General features: G+C 41.6%; 1 protein-coding gene across 3 annotated transcripts in view; it reads right to left on the reverse strand.

Moving 5' to 3' along the window:
• LOC143300257 (protein broad-minded-like) overlaps nt 1-19,326 on the reverse strand; it is a 68,715-nt gene that overhangs the window by 10,051 nt on the left and 39,338 nt on the right. For all 3 annotated transcript variants that reach the window (XM_076613850.1, XM_076613848.1, XM_076613849.1), the window contains 8 exons: nt 17,607-17,717; nt 14,524-14,635; nt 12,645-12,741; nt 6,701-6,823; nt 4,791-4,874; nt 4,257-4,326; nt 2,497-2,618; nt 1,035-1,189 (listed from right to left, as the gene is read on the reverse strand). In XM_076613850.1, the coding sequence (XP_076469965.1) occupies nt 1,035-1,189; nt 2,497-2,618; nt 4,257-4,326; nt 4,791-4,874; nt 6,701-6,823; nt 12,645-12,741; nt 14,524-14,635; nt 17,607-17,717 (874 nt within the window). The remainder of the gene's footprint in view (nt 1-1,034; nt 1,190-2,496; nt 2,619-4,256; nt 4,327-4,790; nt 4,875-6,700; nt 6,824-12,644; nt 12,742-14,523; nt 14,636-17,606; nt 17,718-19,326) is intronic.

Consider the following 19,326-nt stretch of genomic DNA (forward strand, 5'->3'; position numbering starts at 1 on the left):
CCACGGGCCCAAAAAACCCACCTCCGCTAGGATTTGAACCCACGTCCTCCCAGCCGTCAGTCCGCGACGCTAACCACTTCCCCATGGTGGCTGGTATTCTGAAGATTCTGATTATGAAGTCTAGTCCAGTCACCTTTATCATCCCCAAAGAGAAAATTAACATGTTGTGTCGTGTTGCTCATGCTAATAATGCAAACAACAAACCTATAAATAAGCATTTAAGAGATGTGTGTGTTTTAGTAATCATGAGACTACGTAAAATTACATCAACAGTTCCAGTTTCACTTTCCCAAGGATGTATCAATGCGCTTGGATAAATCCATAGACGCTACACTTTATCTGCTACTCATCATTTTCATCACTACTGTAGCCATCATTTTCATCAATATCATCATCGTCATCATCAATATTATCATCATCATTTTCATCAATATCAACCTCTCACTGATATGATCGTCATTCTCTTCATCATCGGGCGCAATAGCTGAATGGTTAAAGCGCTGGACTTTCAATGTGAGGGTCCCAGGTTCCAATCTTGGTGGTGCATGGTGGGTAAAGGGTGGAGATTTTTCCGATCTCCCAGGTCAACAAATGTGCAGACCTGCCAGTGCCTGAACCCCCTTCGTGTGTATACGCACGCAGAAGATCAAATACTCACGTTAAAGATCCTGTAATCCATGTCAGCGTTCGGTGGGTAATGGAAACAAGAACATGCCCAGCATGCACACCCCCGAAAACGGAGTATGGCTGCCTACATGGCGGGGTAAATAAACAAAAACGGTCATACACATAAAATGTTAAATGTTACATGTTTGTCTGAGTGTGTATGTGTGCGTGCCTGAAATATGACTGAACAAGACGAGACAGGAAACGAATGATGAGCGCCCAATGGCAGCCATCAGTCAGCTCTACCATGGTAGACAGTCTGTTGTGTAAATGACCCCGTGTTTGTAAAGCGCTTAGAGCTTGGTCTCCGACCGAGGATAGGCGCTATATAAGTATCCATATCAATCGCTCAATCAATCGTCACTCACCGACGCGTGCATGCGGGCGGGCCAGAGGTAGGCTGAACAGCCCAGGCAGGACAGCCGCTGCAGGAAGGTCCAGGCCCGATCCTGGTTGCCATGGAAGACCAGGAACACTGTGGCAACCAGCCAGTCGAAGCCAGGGTATGGTCCGTCCATGCAGGCTTCAGGTGTTAAGGAACCAGAAACAATGTGGGGGTGTGACAGACGAACCAGGGTGTGTGTGTGTGTGTGTGTGTGTGTGTGTGTGTGTGTTTGTGTGTGTGTGTGAGTGTGAGTGTGTGTGTGTGTGTGTATGAGAGAGAGAGAGAGAGAGAGAGAGAGAGAGAATGTGTGTGTGTTTGTGTGTGTGTGTGTGTGTGAGTGTGTGTGTGAGTGTATGTGTGAGTGTGTGTGTGTGAGTGTGTCCGTGTGTGTGTGTGGTCTGTGTGTGTGTGTGTGTGTGTGTGTGTGAGAGAGAGAGATTGTGTGTGTGTGTGTGTATGTGTGTGTGTGTGTGTGTGTGTGTGTGTGTGTGTGTGTATGTGTGTATATATGTGTGTATGTGTGTGTGTATGGGGGACTCAGAATGAGTGGCATGGGAGTGAGGCCACTGAAACGGTACAGATGATGGGGCAGCAAGAAAAAACAACAATAGCAAAACAATGGTGGGTGGTAGGGGTGGGGGCTCACAACAAGCAGCAACGATGGTGTTGTCGGGGTGGCAGGCACATTCATAACCTACTTCGACGGGCGCAACAGCCGAGTGGTTAAAGCGTTGGACTGTCAATCTGAGGGTCCCGGGTTCGAATCACGGTGATGGCGCCTGGTGTGGGTAAAGGGTGGAGATTTTTCTGATCTCCCAGGTCAACATACGTGCAGACCTGCTAGTGCCTGAACCCCCTTCGTGTGTATAAGCAAGCAGAAGATCAAATACGCACGTTAAAGATCCTGTAATCCATGTCAGCGTTCGGTGGGTTATGGAAACAAGAACATACCCAGCATGCACACTCCTGAAAACGGAGTATGGCTGCCTACATGGCGGGGTAAAAACGGTCATACACGTAAAAGCCCACTCGTGTGCATACAAGTCAACGCAGAAGAAATAACCTACTTGAAACATTTGCTTGAGTTATGAATGCACTGTATGTTAAGCAATAAACAGAAAGGAAAGGAAATAAAATTCAACCAAAGTTAAAATAGGTAAATAAATCTTTTTTTTTTTTTTAAAAAAGAAAGATACACAGCCTGTAAGTAATATCAAAATATTAACACAATAAAACTGGGCCACATTAGTGAAGTTGTGCACACTCTCATACTTAGGCACATTCACACACACACACTCTCGGACACAAACACACACACATGCTACCACACAGAGACACACAAACACACTCACACAGAAACAAACACACTCACTCACATTCACACACAAACACACACATACGCAACACATGTGAACCAACACGCGGCACTCTTTCTGAAAAGATACAGAGAGACGTCTTCACTGCCTTCTGCTGCTGTTTGAGGAAGATGGCCGTCTGCCTGATGAGATGCGTCAGGCTGTCCCGAGCATCAGATGACGAGTTGATCACCTTCAGGTGTTTGCCATACCTGAACACACACACACCATGACACTTAAAGGTTAACTCTTTCACTGCCACAAGCGACTTTTGTCGACATCAAAGGGTCAAGTTGATGAGGCCATTTTCCACATTTGAACACAAAGCTGGACAGCTGCAGCCAGTTCCCCCGCCAACAGAACACTGACTAACCTTTGCCCCCTGACCGAGCTTCAAGTGGTAAGTCCATTGTGTTGTTCTGACATGAACCGAAGCGTGTGACAGGGAGCGTGGTTTCTAAAATACCTGGCCCTGGAGAGTGTTTTGCGCACAGAAACTTGGCGGTGAAAGAGTTAAAGGTCCCATACCATTTCACAGCCATGAGGGCAGTGAATTCATATTCACTGTGTCTAGGGCTCAGCACAGGAAGACAGGGAGCCCAATCGTTTCCATTTTAACCTTCCCCTTCTGAAGCCAGACATCAATTCACACCACAGAAAAAAAGAGGAAAACTAAGTAAAGCGCCTTTCCCACAGGCACAACACCAGGCCGATACAGGGGGCTCTCGAACCCAGATCACCTGTGAACACTGGATCAGAAGTGAGCAGCCACTGCGCCTTCCACTATGAAACTGCCTTAAAAAAATATTTTGTCAGCAACACAGCCAATGCATGTGACAAATTTCATTTCACATTTCAATTATTTTTCAATCAATCTGCATTAACTAACAGGCATACAAGGCATCAAATATGCATTAAAGTAATCATTCTGAAAACAATGAATACAAAAACATCACTGTCAGGATCATAACCCACAAACGTATGACACAGGTACTGTTTCTTTCTCTTCTCTTTGCTGTCCTCATCAACTGCGCCGGTTAAGTGGAGTGATGGCCTAGAGGTAACGCGTCCGCCTAGGAAGCGAGAGAATCTGAGGGCGCTGGATCGAATCATGGCTCAGCCGCCGATATTTTCTCCCCCTCCACTAGACCTTGAGTGGTGGTCTGGATGCTAGTCATTCGGATGAGACGATAAACCGAAGTCCCATATGCAGCATGCACTTAGCGCACGTAAAAGAACCCACGGCAACAAAAGGGTTGTTCCTGGCAAAATTCTGTAGAAAAATCCACTTCAACAGGAAAAACAAATAAAACTGCACGCAGGAAAAAATACAAAAAAAATGGGTGGCGCTGTAGTGTAGCGACGCGCTCTCCCTGGGGAGAGCAGCCCGAATTTCACACAGAGAAATCTGTTGTGATAAAAATGAATACAAAATACAAAATAAGTGGCATCGCATTACCTCCATGCTGCTCAACCCTCCTCCCCCCCACACCCCCGGCCCCCTCCTCACCAGAAAGTTGTACCCTGATTCCTTTCATTATTATTTTTCATTATTATTATTATTTAAAAAAAAAAAAAATCCAAGTCAATATTCTGAAAACCCAAGAGCTGTCAGCAGTCTGAAACAGATAGGTAGGAAAGAAATTTCCTAACGTAGGTTAATCGGCCATAGCTACTTTCGTTTTCTCCGCATAGGCAGATAGTAGGTTTGCACAGGACAGGAATCGGATTCCCTGCCAGAGTCTACACTAGTGTGTCACGGTAAAGTATGTGTAGTTAAATGGTCATTTAGAAAACAAACAAACAAACAAACAAACAAAAACAACAAACCCTAACAGCAGTTCCCTGACCTGATAGCGGTCTCAACACCCAGTTCTTGCAGTGGTGTCAACTTGTACTGTTTGACAGCACTGTCGGTGCCTGAAACATTCACAAGACAATCATTGAAACTTCACATTACCTTGTGGGCATAGTAGACCCTTCTTTTTCTTTCTTGTGTGTGTGTGTGTGTGTGTGTGTGTGTGTGGTGAGAAACAGAAAGAAATCAGGTTTAAAATGAATTTCTTAATTCTATGTTGTTACTTCTAATTTCTCATGATAGTGTTCGTGTGATTCTTGATGCATGGTACAAGCAGAAACTAAAAACTTCCAATGTGAAGTATTACACAAGTGATGTTCTATGATGCTGTATGTGATATGGATGTGTGGTATGGTATGGTATGGTATGGTATGGTGTGGTATGGTATGGTACTGTAATGCATTGCATTGTATTGTATTGTATTGTATTTATTGCGCTGCATTGAATTATATTGTATTGTTCTCTGTTGTATGTATTGTATTGTTTTGGATTGTATCGCATGGCTTTGTGTGGTGCACATTAACACCTGAAAACTCCAGCTGAGGGAAAATGGCCTCTGTGGGGATGTGGGTCAAGGCCGTGACCCCTTCGTCCAACAGCTGCTGCAGAACTGAAATTGTCACACACACACACACACACACACACACACCTTCAAATCCACTGCTACATGATACACAACTTTTAGTATTATCATTATTATCATTATATATATATATATATATTTTGTTTCATGTGAAGGACGAAGGGAAATGGGAGGAGGTGTGGGGGAGGGGGTGGCGTGCAGGTGTGTGGCTTTGTTGATGGGAGTTTTATATCACTTTTTGCAACACAGGTGGGTGTGGTGTGGGTAGGCTGTGTGTGTGTGTGTGTGTGTGTGTGTGTGTGTGTGTGTATGTGTGTGTGTGAGGATATACATCAGGGTAATTTCATTATCTGTACTATGAAATTGTTCATTTTCATGATTTCGTGTTGTTGTTTTTTTACTGATTGTTGGTGCACTCACCTTTCTATAAAACTGAGCCTGGGTATTTTTTTCAGAGAATCGCACATTGTTTGAATTACCCACCATCATCATCAAATAAACAAAGAGCACACATTTTGTTGCAACAGTACAGTGATGACAGGCGAACTGTGCCGTGGATTGTTTGGATGGATCACTCACTATAGGCATACATCATTCGTGGAAGTGTAGCTTCTGCATGATGCTTGGTACTGAGATTGAACCCAGGATCCTTACACTGAAAATCCCACCACCTAAATCCCACAGTGGAAACAAGACACACACACATAATTCACGCTCCTCCACAACCCTTCCCCAACCCAAAAACAGCAAAACAACAATCACACAGTGAGCAATACATAGGTGCAAGCACACACACACACATACATAAGCGATTTGTCTAACATCACATTACACTGGCCCAATGCTAAGCTTTTGAGGTGCAGGGTAATGTGTGTGTGTGTGTGTGTGTGTGTGTGTGTGTGTTGGAGCTCATGTACATTTATATGTATTTGACTGTGCTTTCATATCTGTGAAACTGCATGTTTGGTGCATATCTGTTATGCATGTGTGGGTGTATATGTGAATGTGTGTCTTCATGTTTTACATTTATTTGCTTATTTATCATCATTGTTGTCTTATTTATTTATTTATTTATTATTATTATTATTTTATTATTATTATTATTATTACTACTACCTTTTTTTATATTATAATTATTATTTATTTATTTATTTATGTAAGCTTATCTATTATTTATTCACCTTTTTTTTTTCTCAAGGCCTAAGTGTGTTGGGTTACGCTGCTGGTCAGGCATCTGCTTGGCAGATGTGGTGTAGTGTATATGGATTTGTCCGAACGCAGTGACGCCTCCTTGAGCTACTGAAACTGAAACTGAAACTAAGCTTATATCACAGATTGATATAAGCTTACAGTTGGGCCAACAGCAGTGAGAGCTGTATGATCATGGTATCTCCATTGCAATGGAAAGTCATTTACAGCTTCGTCTTTTCTGAAGGACTGTGGCTCTCAAACAAAGAGGCAAGACTGCACTGGCTCTTAGTGCTGCAACCTTGGGGGGGTATGGGGGCAGGAGGAGGGGGGCGGGGAACTAGCTGGCCTTTAGGAACCATCCCAACACCCACTGTCCTAAAACCCTCTTGGCCGAGAGAGTGGGAAACGTAACTTGAGCAAGACACTCTCCACTATAATCAAATTCTAACTCAGATAGTTGGGACAGCAGTTGCTTCCTCTACTGTTCTGATGGTTACAGTCAGACACAACTGACTATCATACATTATTGGGAAAGACATTAAATGAAAGCGTCACTAGCATTACACACAAACAGCATCTACGTCTATGATGGGCTGAAAATCATCACCACCACCACCCTGTCTCTTCCCCTCCTCCCCTCCCCCCCTGTCCCCCTAGCCAACCTGCCCCCTTGGTCTGGTCGGGTTTGGTTGTCAGCATCTTGGCAAACAGCACTCGGCACTTATCCAGCCAGGCCGCCCCCCGCTTGTCTCCCTTGGTCGACAGAAACTTGGTCAGCTCCGTCTCTGTAGGAAAGACACAAGAGTTAACGTTAAAAACACACAAGGTCCCTGTCAAACAGTGGTCTCCTGTATGGGGAGGGTGTCCAGGAAGAGGAAATACTGACCCAGCGGGAAACGGCATCAACCTGTGAGGTGCCAATAGTCATGCTACAAACTCAACAACAAAAATGTAGCAGTGCATAACTCTCGCTCCTACAATGGCGAGTAAGTTCAAGCTGCTGCTTCTTTGTACTTCCGATAAGCTGATAGTCAATGCCATTACTAAAAAAAATAATCCCCTCCCCCCCAAAAAAAAATCATCAGCTTCTGAACTAGTAAAAAATATTCAATAACTGTGGTTAAAACTCTTCCACCATGCTCAATAAATATACTGCAGTAAAGGCGTAAAACAGTTCACCAAAAATAAATCATGGTGCATGCATAAACCGATCCACCAGTCAATAAATTACCCACACATTCATCATAGCTTCCATTACTAGCAAATCAACTGATTGAAAGAAAAGCTACCATTAGCACCAGGATGAATAAACCACATGATTTTTGCACTTTATCAGTACATTCATAAATGCTCACTGCATAAAAGCAAGGAACAAAATAATGTCACTCACAGGAAAACTATCCTTTTCAAATACAATCATAATGAGCAAACAAACACAACAGAAAGGAAGGAGAATTAAAAAAAAAATTAAAAAAAAATAACAAGAGAGGCAAGGCCTTCAAGGCTCACTTGTGACTGAGAGCAAAACATACAAGCTTTTTATATATTGAGTATAATTTCAAAATGTAATGTTTAAGATGAGAAAGATCAGTTTAAAGCAAATTAAGTCCCCTAGCATTAATTACAGAGTAATTTCCCTTCTTTACTATCTGCACCAAAACGTTTGCAAATAAATAAAACTTCCATGCTTAGCAAAAGAAGTTCCTGTTTGAACAAAAAATGATAATAATGACTGCTCTTGTTGTTGGGTCAGAATATCAGACCAAAGTGCCAAGTTTAGAGAATACAAAAAATATAAATATAACAGTAAATGCAGTTTGCATATAATTAGGCTTCAATATTTATTTTTTTTGTGCCCATCCCAGAGGTGCAATATTGTTTTAAACAAGATGACTGGAAAGAACTGAATTTTTCCTATTTTCATGTCTAATTTGGTGTCAACTGACAAAGTATAGAAAATGTCAATGTTAAAGTTTACCACGGACACAAGACACACACACAGACAACCGAACACTTGTTTACACAAGTGAGTCAAAAATGATACAGTAACATCAAATCTTAATGCCTGCTGAACTAGGACATCAACACAGAGAGATAAACAAAACAAAACTTCAATGCCAGATTTTTTTTTAACATAACTCTACCTACCTAAAGAAACATGTTCCAATGTTTCATACAAACTTCCACAGTGTTATCACTGTATGTATGTCTGCTCTACCTCACTGAATCTTCTCAGGTCGGGCACTACCAATCTGATTTTAAAAGATGCAAGTTACGTTTGGAAGCTGCTGAAATACACAAACTTGTATTATTGTGACCGAAAAAAAAAAGCAACACCGCACACTTAAAAATGTGATTGCCATTTCACAATAACAGATTTGACAACTGGAAACAACAACAACAACAAAACCCACCCTCAAACACTCTCAAGCAATTAGATCAAAGATATCTAAATGTCTTCCGAACATCTCTCAGAAATGACTTGACCACTGACCCAGCTCATTCTAATCTATCTTATGACCTCTACTTATAGGCCCTGGCCTCAATTACTATCTCTTTTCATGTGTTCAAGGTCATCAAACTGCTTTATGGTCTGTAAAATTATTTGACCACCATCTACTGCGTGTAAGGAAGAGGCCAAATGATAAAGAGAGAGACAGACAGAGAGAGACAGAGAGACAGAGAGAGAGAGACTTCACTGACATATAATAAAGTGCTGGTTCACAGCACTGTAAAAGTTACATCTGAAAAACTGACCATCGAGAACGTTGTTTCATTACTTTTATTGTTATGTCTGTCTGTCTTGGCTTGATAAAAACTGTTCAACACAAACTGCTTCACTATAGGTTCTTAATGCTTTGATAATTATGATCATGCTTTTTGCACCTTGCAAACAATGACTGCATAACAAGTGTGTATAAATGTCAATTAAAAAATCAGGTAAAAGCTATAAAGAAAAAAGTGTACCTCTTTCTACTTCTTGGCTTCATTATCCTTATGTCTTCCTCAATATGCATCACATTTATTATGCACATAAACCATGTTTCAATTCAATTTTTGTTTGCATCTTCTATTCAATACTGATCATCACCAAAATTATTTTCTGAAATACAAATGTTGTACTCATCAGCGAAGAGAAGTAACTCTCTCCGTGTCAAAGGTACACAACTTCAAGTCACTGCTAATTGTGCTATCCATTCAGCTGGAACACAGGTAAATAAAAGGTAAACAGGAACAAACTTCACTCTCCTAGCCTCAATGTTCTTTCATTTCAAGTCATAAATGTTTGACTGTCACTATTTTCCTAGCAAACAAATGAAACTTCCTAACTTTTACAAGGACATTTGCCGAGAGTGCTCAAATTGCCCGTAAATAACTATAAAAAAAATTACCTTTAACTGCAAAAGCTGATAGTGCAGTGTTCATTAACAAACATCAACACAAACTGCACCCCTGAGACAATATGTCCCTCCCCTCCCCCCAACTCCTACACATCAAACCACCAACAACATTTTACATTAATTAATTACAACAAAAACAAATTCTCCAGACAATTAAAAAAAAAAAAAAAGAAAGAAAACCACCAAACCTGATGCACATATTCTAAATATAATCTGACAGGTCAGGAAATTATCAAAATTCTTCATTTCCATCATCATCATTATCATCAACCATCAATCATCAAACACAAATTCGACTTCACCAACAAATGCGGTTAATTGATAAAAAGCAAGACAAAACAGACAAAAACAAACAAACATATTTCTGTGGAAAAAAAAAGAAAGAAAAAAAAAAAAGAAATCAAAAACAAGAGATGAAGGACAACCACAGTGCAGCACAATGGTGCCACAAAAAAACAACACAAACAATCAATCAATCAATCAATCACACTTGCACGGTGACAGAACTCCCGACGTCCCAAACAGGGACACAGACACAGACACAAAAGTCTTCTATTCAGTCATCACGTCAGCAGTGCATCAGTTTACCTGCTGCCGTTGCTCGCACAGAACCTGATGAAAGGTGTAATGGCAATGTGGCAATCAGTCCGTCAAAAAAAAAAAAAAAAGCATTGATACGCAGATGTGCTCTTTTAATCAAAGCGATTCAGATAGCTAGGATTCATTGTGTTTAATGCCTTTTTTTTTCTTCTCGTATTTGTGAATTTGTTAACTTCCTTTTCATCTTGCATCCTCCATTATCAGCGTAATATAATTCAACAGCCTAGTCACTCTTAAGATATGTAACATCTGTTCCGTATCATCATGATTAACTTCTGTATACAAATTCAGTAGATAGGACCATCTATAACATCATAATTAAGCTTGAAATATCTGTGTTATCTATAACAGACAATTGGGCAACATACACGACAAAAAAAATTCTGATTAAATAAAACATGATAACGAACATCACATTTGTTCCAGATGAATTCTTCTTCTTCTTCTTCTGCGTTCGTGGGCTGCAACTCCCACGTTCACTCGTATACACGCGAGTGGGCTTTTACGTGTATGACCGTTTTTACCCCACCATGTAGGCAGCCATACTCCGCTTTCGGGGGTGTGCATGCTGGGTATGTTCTTGTTTCCATAACCCACCGAACGCTGACATGGATTACAGGATCTTTAACGTGCGTATTTGATCTAGTGCTTGCGTATACACACGAAGGAGGTTCAGGCACTGGCAGGTCTGCACATATGTTGACCTGGGAGATCGTAAAAATCTCCACCCTTTACCCACCAGGCGCCGTCACCGTGATTCGAACCCGGGACCCTCAGATCGAAAGTCCAACGCTTTAACCATTCGGCTATGGCGCCCGTCCCAGATGAATTAATCTGAACAAGCAATCCACGAGTCTTAAGAAATACAAAGACAAAGAACTAACACAAACTTTACACAGAAGCCTGACCATTCAATGAAAAATAAACAATTCATAACCACAGAAACCAAGATCTTTTGGAACATGAATTAACACTGAAATAAATTCTATATAAATAGGCAAAGGTTTTCCATTTTATGAGAGATATTATTTCTAAAGCAAACATGTATAAATTTTATATTCTGAGACATATATACTAGAAGATGATCATAGAATTACTCCTAGTCAAGCTCAGATGAAACATAATCATGTTCATTAAATCATGTAGGTGTTGAAAGCAGCGTGTACAACCTCAAACAGCACGTTCAAAACCACCAACCTGGCTTGGTGAGCACAAATGCTGCAAAAGGGGGAGGGGTCATTTTTTAATACACACACACACACATGCATACACACACACACGCACACAAACACACAAACACATGCATGCACATATACATACACACCCCAACACACAGAGAAACACACACACACACACACACACACACTTCTTACCACCCACAAACCTACTCATTCCAGCACCAACACCCACAACCAGAAAAAGAAAAAAAACAACCCCCAAAAACAGAAAAAAACCCTGTCAAGCCACACAATTCACAAATAGTGGAAACAAGACACACAAGTCACACCATAACCTCCACAACCCTTCCCCAGCCAAAAACAGCAACAACAACAATCAGTGAAGCCTATAAATCAAAACAGTAAGCCATACACAAGTGCATGCACACAAAGACATATGCAATTTGTCTAATATCACATTCCATTGGCCCAGTGCTCAGCAGATTGACATAAGCTTACAGCTGGGCCAACAGCAAAGTGACAGCTGTATGATCAATGGTTTCTCCTTCGTAATGGGAAGTCATTTAACTCTCTCCATACGAACGGCGAAAGAGACAACGTTAACAGCGTTTCACCCCAATTACCATCATCAAAATATTGCAAGCGGAAGGCTCTTATACTGAAGAGGTGAATGTTGACAAAGAATACCACAATTCTGATGATGGAAGCTAAAGGTTGGGTCATTCAGACACCCACTGGACATCCGAGGGGTCTGTGTAGAGGAGAAGAGAGGACTGGCCGTACTGAGTGAGTTAAAGCTCAGTCTTTTGTGAAGGACTGTGACTCAAACTAGGAGGCAAGATTGAACTGGTGCTTTGTGCTGCAGCCTTGGGGGCAAACTGGCCTTTAGGAACCATCCCAACACCAACTGTCCTAAAACCTTACAGGCCGAGAGAGTGGGAGTCTTAACCTGGGAATGACACTCTCTACTATAACCAAATTTTAGCCCAGATAGCTGGCTGTTCTGATGGTCACAGTCGGACACAACTGAATACCATACATCACTGGAAAAAACATTAAATGAAAGCACCACCAGCATTACACACAAACAGTATCTATGTCTTTGATCCGCTTCCAAGCAAATTAAAATAAAAAGTGAATGAATGAATAAATGAAATGAAACAGAATAAAATGAAATAAAATAAAATAAGATAAAACAGAATAGAATAAAATAAAATAAAATAATATGAAACAAAAAATAAATTCAACCAAACACAACACTCCCTTATCTTAAGACCAGAACAGAACACAACAAATGAAAAATCCACCAAAGTCTGCAAAACATGTCAATATAAAATGGAAAACAACAACAACAAAAAACGCACGCAGAAGGAAATGAAAAAAAAACCACCAAAAAACCACCACACATTTGTTGAAGCGATTCTCACCTTGCTTCATTGTAGAGCGCCCAGTCAAGTTGGGAATGTATTCTCGTGGGACAGGGAAGGAGGAAAAGAGGGGGAAGGGGTACACGCTGTCTTTGCCCTGAAACACATTTAGTTTGAAGCCACGAGTCAGGTACACGCTGTCTTTGCCCTGAAACACATTTAGTTTGAAGCCACGAGTCAGGTACACACTGTCATTGCCCTTAAACACATTTAGTTTGAGCCAGGAGTCAGGTACACGCTGTCTTTGCCCTTAAACACATTTAGTTTGAAGCCACGAGTCAGGTACACGCTGTCTTTGCCCTGAAACACATTTAGTTTGAAGCCACGAGTCAGGTACACACTGTCATTGCCCTTAAACACATTTAGTTTGAGCCAGGAGTCAGGTACACGCTGTCTTTGCCCTTAAACACATTTAGTTTGAGCCAGGAGTCAGGTACACACTGTCTTTGCCCTGAAACACATTTAGTTTGAAGCCACGAGCCAGGTACACACTGTCATTGCCCTGAAACACATTTAGTTTGAGCCAGGAGTCAGGTACACACTGTCATTGCCCTGAAACACATTTAGTTTGAGCCAGGAGTCAGGTACACACTGTCTTTGCCCTGAAACACATTTAGTTTGAAGCCACGAGTCAGGTACACACTGTCATTGTCCTGAAACACATTTAGTTTGAGCCAGGAGTCAGGTACACGCTGTCTTTGCCCTGAAACACATTTAGTTTGAAGCCAAGAGTGAGTGAGTTTCCTGGGTTCCCACAGATGAGACCAAACAAAATTCCAGGCTGAAAATTTTTCCAAACCAAATACAAAACCAAACTGTCTGCAAATGCCGCTGACAAAATAGATCAGCGGATATCGAGAAATCAATGTTTGAATTTCACCACCTATTTCTTTCCTCTTTTTTTTTCCAAGCTTGGCGGGCACATTAGCCAAGTGGTTTAAGCACTGGACTTTCAATCTGATGGTCCCAGGTTCAAATCTCGGTAACGGCACCTGGTGGGTAAAGAGTGGAGATTTTTCCAATCTCCCAGGTCAACATATGTGCAGACCTGCTTGTGCCTGAACCCCCTTAGTGTGTATACACACGCAGAAGATTAAATACACACGTTAATTAAAGATCCTGTAATCCATGTCAGTGTTCGGTGGGTTATGGAGACACGTCAATACCCAGCATGCATGAACCATGACAGAGTCATCAGCAAATCGATGTTGGTCGTGTAACGGAAAGAAAAGAAAAGAAAAAGAAAAAGCTCTTCGGTGAATGGTACTGGTCAAGGGTTCTTTTAAAATTCCAAGAATTTTACAAACTCTGAAGAACAAAACACTTTTTCCAAGACTTTTCCAGACTTCTATGACAGCACAAGTTCTGAAAGACTTATGCTTATTCAAAGAATGGTCAGCTGCTATCAGAGACAAAGACATGCATTCCAGTAACTACGGGTCATTAACAGTTTTATTTCAAAAGGATAAAAACAAAAAAACATCTTAAATGCTGAAGTATACATTTCCATGGCGACACAGTTTCAGCTCAGATTCAATAAACTTCCCTTTCTTAACAACAGCCATAAATATGATAAAGATGATAATTCAAAACACTGTCTCTTACTTCCCTTTCAAAACAACAGCCATAAAAACAATAAAAATGATAATTCAAAACACATGAAAATGAACAATTTCATAGTACAGATGATAAAGTTACCCTTATGTATATCCTCACACACACACCCACACATGTACACACCCTATCCACACCCTACCCACCTGTGTTGCACACCCACCCACACACACACACACACACACACATACAGACACCCCTTCCTTCTTCAATCATCATCATCCTGACAACCATGACCAGCGACATGACTGTGAGGGGAGGTTACCTGAAGCAGGGAGCGAGGGGGCATAATCCGTTCCGAGGGTCCACCCAACAGGTGGCACTTCACCAGGATGTAGTTCCTCTCCACAGACAGCACGTCCACAATCACCTCATCCCTGTCACACACACACACATACACACACACACATGTATATATACACATGTCTGTGCATATGTTAGGATCAACACTCAGCTAATGTCAAAGACTGACATAAACTCACAATTGGTCCCAACAGCAAAATGAGAGCTACATGATCAACGGTTTCTGCACTGCAATCGGAAGTAGCAACGGTTTCTGCACTACAATGGGAAGTCATTCACAGCTTAGTCTTTTGTGAAGGACTATGACTCCCAAACTAGAAGGCAAGATTGTGATGGCTCTTTGTGCTGCAGCCTTGAGGGCCAACTGGCCTTCGGAGACCATTCCAATGCTGACTGCTCTAAAGCCCACTTAGCCGAGAGAGTGGGGGCGTAACGTGGGCAAGACACTCTCCATTATAGTCAAATTCTTGCCCAGGTAGTCACGACAGAAACCACCTGCTCTGCTGTTCAGATGGTCAGAGTTGGACACGACTATCATGACATACAACAGATCTACATATGTGCATACATGTGCAGAAACACATGCAAACATACACCACATTCTAGCAAAAGCTAATCCCTAACTAGATCCTAGAGTAGTCTTCTCATTGTTCAAAAGTATTGAAATTTACGCATAAACTTTTTGATTAATAAACAAAATATTTGATTTACATACTGAACAAGGACTCTTTCCAATCTCTACACTGTATCTAATGAAAACATCTGTTTCATCAAAGAGAAATTTGCCAATTTGTTAACTTGAAAACACAATCTTGACACTGGTTCCAGACCTTTCTGATTTTTTTTTTTTTTTTTTTCAAGCAACTCCACAAAAAAAGGTGTTCAAGAACATCACTTTCTGCACTACAGACACCTGATCTTCCCCAACCCTTGTTTGAACAGGAGAAAACTGGCCTGTTAGACACTGTGAAGTAGTGTCCAACGCAAAAGACTGTGGGCTAAATAGATACTGTGAAGTAGTGTCCAGTGTGACACAGTCTAAGGTCTGGATAGATACTGTGAAGTAGTGTCCAATGTGACACAGTCTAAGGTCTGGATAGATACTGTGAAGTAGTGTCCAATGTGACACAGTCTAAGGTCTGGATAGATACTGTGAAGTAGTGTCCAATGTGACACAGTCTAAGGTCTGGATAGATACTGTGAAGCAGTGTCCAATGCAACAGTCTAAGTGGTCTAAAGGGATACTGTGAAGCAGTGCCCAATGTAACAGATACTGTGAAGCAGTGTCCAATGTAACAGATACTGTGAAGCAGTGTCCAATGTAACAGATACTGTGAAGCAGTGTCCAATGTAATAGATACTGTGAAGTAGTGTCCAATGTAATAGATACTGTGAAGCAGTGTCCAGTGTAACAGATACTGTGAAGCAGTGTCCACTGTCATAGATACTGTGAAGCAGTGTCCAATGTAGCAGATACTGTGAAGCAGTGTCCACTGTCATAGATACTGTGAAGCAGTGTCCACTGTAATAGATACTGTGAAGCAGTGTCCACTGTAGCAGATACTGTGAAGCAGTGTCCACTGTAGCAGATACTGTGAAGCAGTGTCCACTGTAATAGATACTGTGAAGCAGTGTCCAATGTAGCAGATACTGTGAAGCAGTGTACTGTGAAGCAGTGTCCAATGTAGCAGATACTGTGAAGCAGTGTACTGTGAAGCAGTGTCCAATGTAGCAGATACTGTGAAGCAGTGTACTGTGTAATAGATACTGTGAAGCAGTGTCCAATGTAGCAGATACTGTGAAGCAGTGTCCAGTGTAATAGATACTGTGAAGTAGTGTCCAGTGTAATGGATACTGTGAAGCAGTGTCCAATGTAGCAGATACTGTGAAGCAGTGTCCAATGTAGTAGATACTGTGAAGCAGTGTCCAATGTAGCAGATACTGTGAAGTAGTGTCCAGTGTAACAGATACTGTGAAGTAGTGTCCAATGTAGTAGATACTGTGAAGTAATGTTCAGTGTAGTAGATGTGAAGTAATGTCCAATGTAATAGATACTGTGAAGTAGTGTCCAGTGTAATAGTTACTGTGAAGCAGTGTCCAATGTAATAGATACTGTGAAGCAGTGTCCAGTGTAGCAGATACTGTGAAGTAGTGTCCAGTGTAATGGATACTGTGAAGCAGTGTCCAATGTAGCAGATACTGTGAAGCAGTGTCCACTGTAATAGATACTGTGAAGCAGTGTCCAATGTAGCAGATACTGTGAAGCAGTGTACTGTGAAGCAGTGTCCAATGTAGCAGATACTGTGAAGCAGTGTACTGTGAAGCAGTGTCCAATGTAGCAGATACTGTGAAGCAGTGTACTGTGAAGCAGTGTCCAATGTAGCAGATACTGTGAAGCAGTGTACTGTGTAATAGATACTGTGAAGCAGTGTCCAATGTAGCAGATACTGTGAAGTAATGTCCAATGTAATAGATACTGTGAAGTAGTGTCCAGTGTAATAGTTACTGTGAAGCAGTGTCCAATGCAACAGTCTAAGTGGTCTGAATAGATAATGTGAAGCAGTGTCCAATGTAATAGTACTGTGAAGCAGTGTCCAATGTAAGATAGACTGTGAAGCAGTGTCCACTGTAGCAGATACTGTGAAGCAGTGTCCAGTGTAGAAGATACTGTAAAGCAGTGTCCGGTGTAACAGATACTGTGAAGCAGTGTCCAATGTAAGATAGACTGTGAAGCAGTGTCCACTGTAGCAGATACTGTGAAGCAGTGTCCAGTGTAATAGATACTGTGAAGCAGTGTCCAGTGTAATAGATACTGTGAAGTAGTGTCCACTGTAATAGATACTGTGAAGTAGTGTCCAGTGTAACAGATACTGTGAAGCAGTGTCCAGTGTAATAGATACTGTGAAGTAATGTCCACTGTAATAGATACTGTGAAGCAGTGTCCACTGTAATAGATACTGTGAAGCAGTGTCCACTGTAATAGATACTGTGAAGCAGTGCCCAGTGCAACAGTCCAAACAGTCCAAGTCTCATGGGTATCCTCACCTTCCCTCGGTCTTGTTCTGGGACTGGGCAGTCAGCAGCACCTTCTCAAACTTGTACTGGGACTGCAGCAGCAGGTAGGTGTCCAGACATGACACCATCACACTCAGCAGTCTGGGGGGACACACACACACCACGCACACACACACACACACACACACACACACACACACGTGCGTGCACACACACACACACGCACATGCACACACATGCACATGCACACACACACACACACAAATGCACTCACACACACACACACACAGACGCACACACACACACATGCACATGCACACCCACACACGCACGCACATACGCACACACACACTCACACACACAAACACACACACACATTAGTATATATAGATATACAGAGATAGATATAGATATAGATCTCTCTCTCTCTCTCTTTCTCTCTATCTAAATACACACATCCATGCCCAAGAATCGAGAATATTTAATCCTATGATCCTTGTTGGGGTTTAAAGGATATGGTACCGACGCTGGCATTATACACCAAAAACTGAAATGCAAACAGCAAATGAAACAATGAAATTGGTGATAAAAACAGAAAACATAGCGATCATATCATCTTGCATATACACATATACATACACAGACACACGTTCATACACACACACACACACACAAACGCACACACAAGTATATACACACGAATGCATGCACAGACACACACACACACAGTCACAAGCTCGCTCACAAACACATGCACACACACACACACAATGGTAACGTGTCCCCCCAGGAAGTGAGAGAATCTGAGCGCGTTGGTTCGAATCATGGCTCAGTCGCCGGTATTTTCTCCCCCTCCACTAGACCTTGAGTGGTGGTCTGGATGCTAGTCATTTGGATGAGACAATAAACCGAGGTCCAGTGTGTAGCATGCACTTAGCGCATATAAGAGAACCCACATCAACAAAAGGGTTGTCCCCTGTAAATTCTGTAGAAAAATCCACTTCAGTGGGAAACACAAATAAAAGTGCACACATGAAAAAAAACCCAAAACAATGGGTGGCGCTGTCAGTGTAGCGACGCAATCTCCCTGGGGAGAGCAGCCCGAATTTCACACAGAGAAATCTGATGTGACAATAAAGAGAAATACAAGTACAAATATGCACGCACACACACACACACACACACACGCTTATTCGCACGCACACCCACACATGAGTATACATGTAATTACACACACACAAACATGCGTGAGTATAGATACATTCAAATACACATATGTACACCTGTATTGTAATGTACCATATTGTATTGCATTGCATTGCATTCTAATTGTATTGTATTGTATTGTATTGTCTCTTTTTTTGCACAACAAACTGCTCAGTATATTCTGGCTGCTCTCTGTGGGGAGAGCATGTCACCACAGCATGCACTTAACGCACTGAAAAGAACCCATGACAACAAAAAAGTTGCCTCTGGCAAGATTCTGTAGAAAACATGATTCTGATAGTAAACACACACACACACACACACACACAAAAGAACACTTGCAGACAGAAAAGAAGGTGGCACTACACTATGGTGATGAGTTTGTGTGTACACACATGTGTTGGTGTATGGCACTGTGTTGTACTTAAATGCATGCATAAAAATGTCATGAATAATGTTCACTGTGTACTGGGAGGTGTGAACGTTGGTCAGCATTATCATAATCATCATTAATATTATCAAATGCATCATCATGAGCACCATC

Source organism: Babylonia areolata, chromosome 26 (assembly GCF_041734735.1).
Source record: "Babylonia areolata isolate BAREFJ2019XMU chromosome 26, ASM4173473v1, whole genome shotgun sequence".
In the NCBI taxonomy this organism is placed as follows: domain Eukaryota; kingdom Metazoa; phylum Mollusca; class Gastropoda; order Neogastropoda; family Buccinidae; genus Babylonia; species Babylonia areolata.